The following is a 3496-nucleotide window of genomic DNA, read 5'->3' on the forward strand; positions in this document are numbered from 1 at the left end:
ATTTTCCTCTCTCTTCTTCCTTCTCTCCCCCGTCCATCTATATCTCTATCTCACCCCAAAAACATACAAACTCTCTCTCAGTGTGCGTGCACATAAACATTATTCATAGTGTGAATTGACGTGAATTGACTTCTTTGTTACAACAATTCAACGATAAATACAATAATTGAATTTTCAACTTACATAAAGTGTTCACTTACCTGAAATGTGTTCTTATTAAAAGTGTAAACTATTTGTAATTGGCTACATTCTTATTATTATCATTTTCCATCATTCAACATTGTTAATCACTTTGCAGTCAAACGTCGTAATAGAAAATAACTAATAGTTTCAGATTGATCGCAATGAAGATTGTTTGTAATTCACTATATTCTTATTATTCACATTTTCTATCATTCAACATTGTTACATTGTCACTTTGCACTTTAAATTTTTATTTCATCATTTTTCATCATTCATGCTACTAAAAGTCTCTATCATCTCAAAAAGCTGAGGTAACTAAGCAAAGTTAAAGTTAAATTAACCAAATTAATATTAGGCATATTTAGCATATTTAAAGGATCAAAATAATTATATGTTCAACAAATTTTGCATGAGAGCAAACCAGCCTAGATCCATCTTAACCCGGATCAAATCTCTCGATGCATCTTAACCCCGATCTATCAAGCATGATCAAATCTCTCGATGCAAACCTTTGCTCAAGTTTTGCACTCAAAAAAAATGTTTGCACCTCAAAAGATTTGATCTCTCTCAGGGTTTGATAGATCCGGGGTTAAGATGGATCTAGGTTGGTTAATAATTTCATCCAAATATTCTCCCGTGAATTCCAAGACTCATCATAATTTTCTTTTGAACAAAAATAAATCAAAATAAATTTTTAACATTATAGTTCCACTAGTTTTTTTCACTAAGTCAAGACTCATTGTAATTTTCTTTTGAACAAAAATAAATTAAAATAAATTTTTAACATTACAGTTCCACTAGGCTTTTTTCACTAAGTCCATAAGTTGCCGACTCTAGCGTAGTGCAGTAAAAGTGAATACAGATTTCCAATGAAAAAAAGTAATAACATGGAATGAAACAATTCACATGGATACATGAAACAATTTGTGGCCACCAAAAGAAACACGAGTTGTTATCATTTCAAAAGAATTTATAGGAAGCTTGTAAAGAGGGGAGAGGTAATTTTATCATTTTTGGAGGATTTATAAGTGCGTAGTTTAAATATTATATGTTTTTGGAGTTTTTGGACTCAGTAAATAAAAATATTCTTAATCAATTTTTTTTTCAAATTTTTTTTTCATTATAAATGGATTCAGCGCTTTCTAAAAAGTTTTTTTTCACTTTCTAAAAAGTTTTAAAAAACTTAAATTATGGAGAATTCACAACCAAATCTTGTGATTCTAACAAATTTTGACGAATTCTAGATTTACAAATGATAAGCATATGCATTTCTATAAATTTTGGAAATTTGAAAATATAAGTAACCTCAAATTTCATTAATAATTTATTTAGAAATATACCATCTCTAAAGCAACATTTATTCAATCTTCTATATAAAATTGATATGCTTAAAAAAGACTATTCTGTTTGGACAACATCCCTCTACTTTCCAGTAGCTGTCATCTAAATTTAAAAACGAAATACACAACCGAGATCCAGATGGCATCTAAATTTAAAAACGAAACACATAACTGCGAACTAAAAGCTTAGTGTGCAGCGTATATGTCATGATCAATATCTGCATAGGCATCATGATCATGAGTTGGATACCACTGAATGTTGTTGTTTAGCGTCCTGGATGTGACCCTTTCCATCCAAACCTTTTTTGAAAAACTTGGTGATATACTCTCTGTAAGGAGCTCCCTGGTACAATGGAGGATGCTGCTCGTCTATCAATTCTCTCTTGGGTGACACCACCATATCACGTGGTGGGCTGCAAAGCACGGCCCATGACATTCTTGAGCGGTCCTTCTGCACCATGCCCCTGTGTTCAATACTCTTGTATTTCCCATTGCTCAATATCTGCCAATCAACATGCAGTTATTAACCTACAACAGGAACAATAATCACTATAATCATTAGCCTAGTTCAGTTAAATTTAATAACATTAGGATGGTTGAAACAATGTGATGTTATCTTTTTTATTCAGTTTCGAAATTAGGAACAATAATTACTATAATCATTAATCTAGTTTAGTTAAATCTAATAATATTAGGGTGGTTGAAACAATGTAATGTTATCTTTCTTATCCAGTTTCAAAACCAGAGGGATATTTTTGATCTTTTCTGATAAGACTCACTCAAGAGGACTTAATAAAGAGGTTCCTTCTAGATCATTAATTCAGAATATAACAAATTACCACCATGATCAAAAAATAAATAGATTGAAAAAAAATAACGCACCTCTATCTGATCAGCAATATTCACAACCAGAGCACCTGGAACGCACTGGACATCAATCCAGGCTCCATCTTTGCGAATCTGCAGCCCTGGGGTTTGGTCCTGAAGAAGAATTGTGATAGCGCCCGGATCAGAATGGGGAGCCAGCCCAAGCACCAGATCTGGTTGAGGACATGGTGGATAGTAATTCATTCTTATATACATCTCTTTCCTCTCCCCACCAACGCTCTCGTTCAAAGAGTTTTCAGTCTCTAGGCCCAGATCACGCGACAATACCTCCATCAACAGTTCAAATAATTTCGACAACTCTCTGCTGTATTCATCCATAGTTTCCCTGCAAACACGAAATTCTTCATCAGACATCTCAGGCTCCGCCGAATGCCCCACAAAATTACAGTGTACATAGATCAAAATTTTGAATGAAAATGAGGATGTACGTAAAATCAGAGGGTTGTGTGGGCCATTTGCTCATATCCCTCCTATGAGGAGGCCAAATAGCGTTATAGTAAGTCTCCCCAATCCAACTGAGTCTCTGAATCTGGCGAATATCCAATTTTGCTGCCATAGCCAATGACATTTTGTGCTTCGTTAGCGTATGCTTCCTTCTCTTCAGTGGGAAGTTGAAAGAACGCCTTGCCCGCTGCTTGCACTCGAGCAATAAGAGAGTCAGGGATGCCATGATTAATAATCTGGAAGAAGCCCCAATTCTCTGCAGCGCTTGAAATTTGTGCAGCGATGCTGTCATATTGATCCTTGCAGATATGATCGTGTTTCTCGGGACTGAATGGTAGCTGTAAGTCGACAATGGGAACTTGGAAGCTGTTAGGATCATGGTGGGCTTTTTCCACCGGTCTCACGTACTGGGGTGGAACCGTTTGGATTCCACTGTCTGCTAACGTCTGCACTATGTTAAATGCCCATTTCTCCATTGCCATTTTGTGTCAGCACACAAGTTTAGGCTGAATGTGCAATTCAGAGATTCTCGCGGAACAGATACGGAGAGCACATATGCTGTTCAGTAGAGAATAAGTTGCATATCTGGGTACTCCAGAAGTTCAAGTTAAATAGTGAATTGAATGGTATAAAGAAGACTA

General features: G+C 35.4%; 1 protein-coding gene across 1 annotated transcript; it reads right to left on the reverse strand.

Annotated features, from left to right (window-relative positions):
* Positions 1-1484: 1484 nt before the first annotated feature.
* On the reverse strand, positions 1485-3079 carry LOC149159335 (jasmonate-induced oxygenase 2-like). Its single transcript, XM_089433474.1, has 3 exons — positions 2840-3079; positions 2406-2736; positions 1485-2025 (listed from the first exon to the last, which is right to left on the reverse strand). Exons 1-3 carry the CDS (start codon positions 2977-2979, stop codon positions 1759-1761), a joined length of 738 nt encoding a protein of 245 aa, XP_089289600.1. The 5' UTR covers positions 2980-3079; the 3' UTR covers positions 1485-1758.
* Between the last annotated feature and the right edge of the window lie 417 nt (positions 3080-3496).

This window comes from Pinus tabuliformis, chromosome 5_2 (assembly GCF_031772625.1).
Source record: "Pinus tabuliformis cultivar Carrire ecotype Pingquan chromosome 5_2, CPIR1, whole genome shotgun sequence".
NCBI lineage: Eukaryota > Viridiplantae > Streptophyta > Pinopsida > Pinales > Pinaceae > Pinus > Pinus tabuliformis.

What these genes read in the sequence shown, in the direction of transcription:
- LOC149159335 (XM_089433474.1), bottom strand. Translation starts at nt 2,979, where the DNA reads ATGTCATTGGCTATGGCAGCAAAATTGGATATTCGCCAGATTCAGAGA. An exon ending in ACACAACCCTCTGATTTTAC is followed by an intron (nt 2,737 to 2,839) that starts GTACATCCTCAT and finishes TCGTGTTTGCAG; the next exon opens with GGAAACTATGGATGAATACA. An exon ending in ATATTGCTGATCAGATAGAG is followed by an intron (nt 2,026 to 2,405) that starts GTGCGTTATTTT and finishes GTTGATTGGCAG; the next exon opens with ATATTGAGCAATGGGAAATA.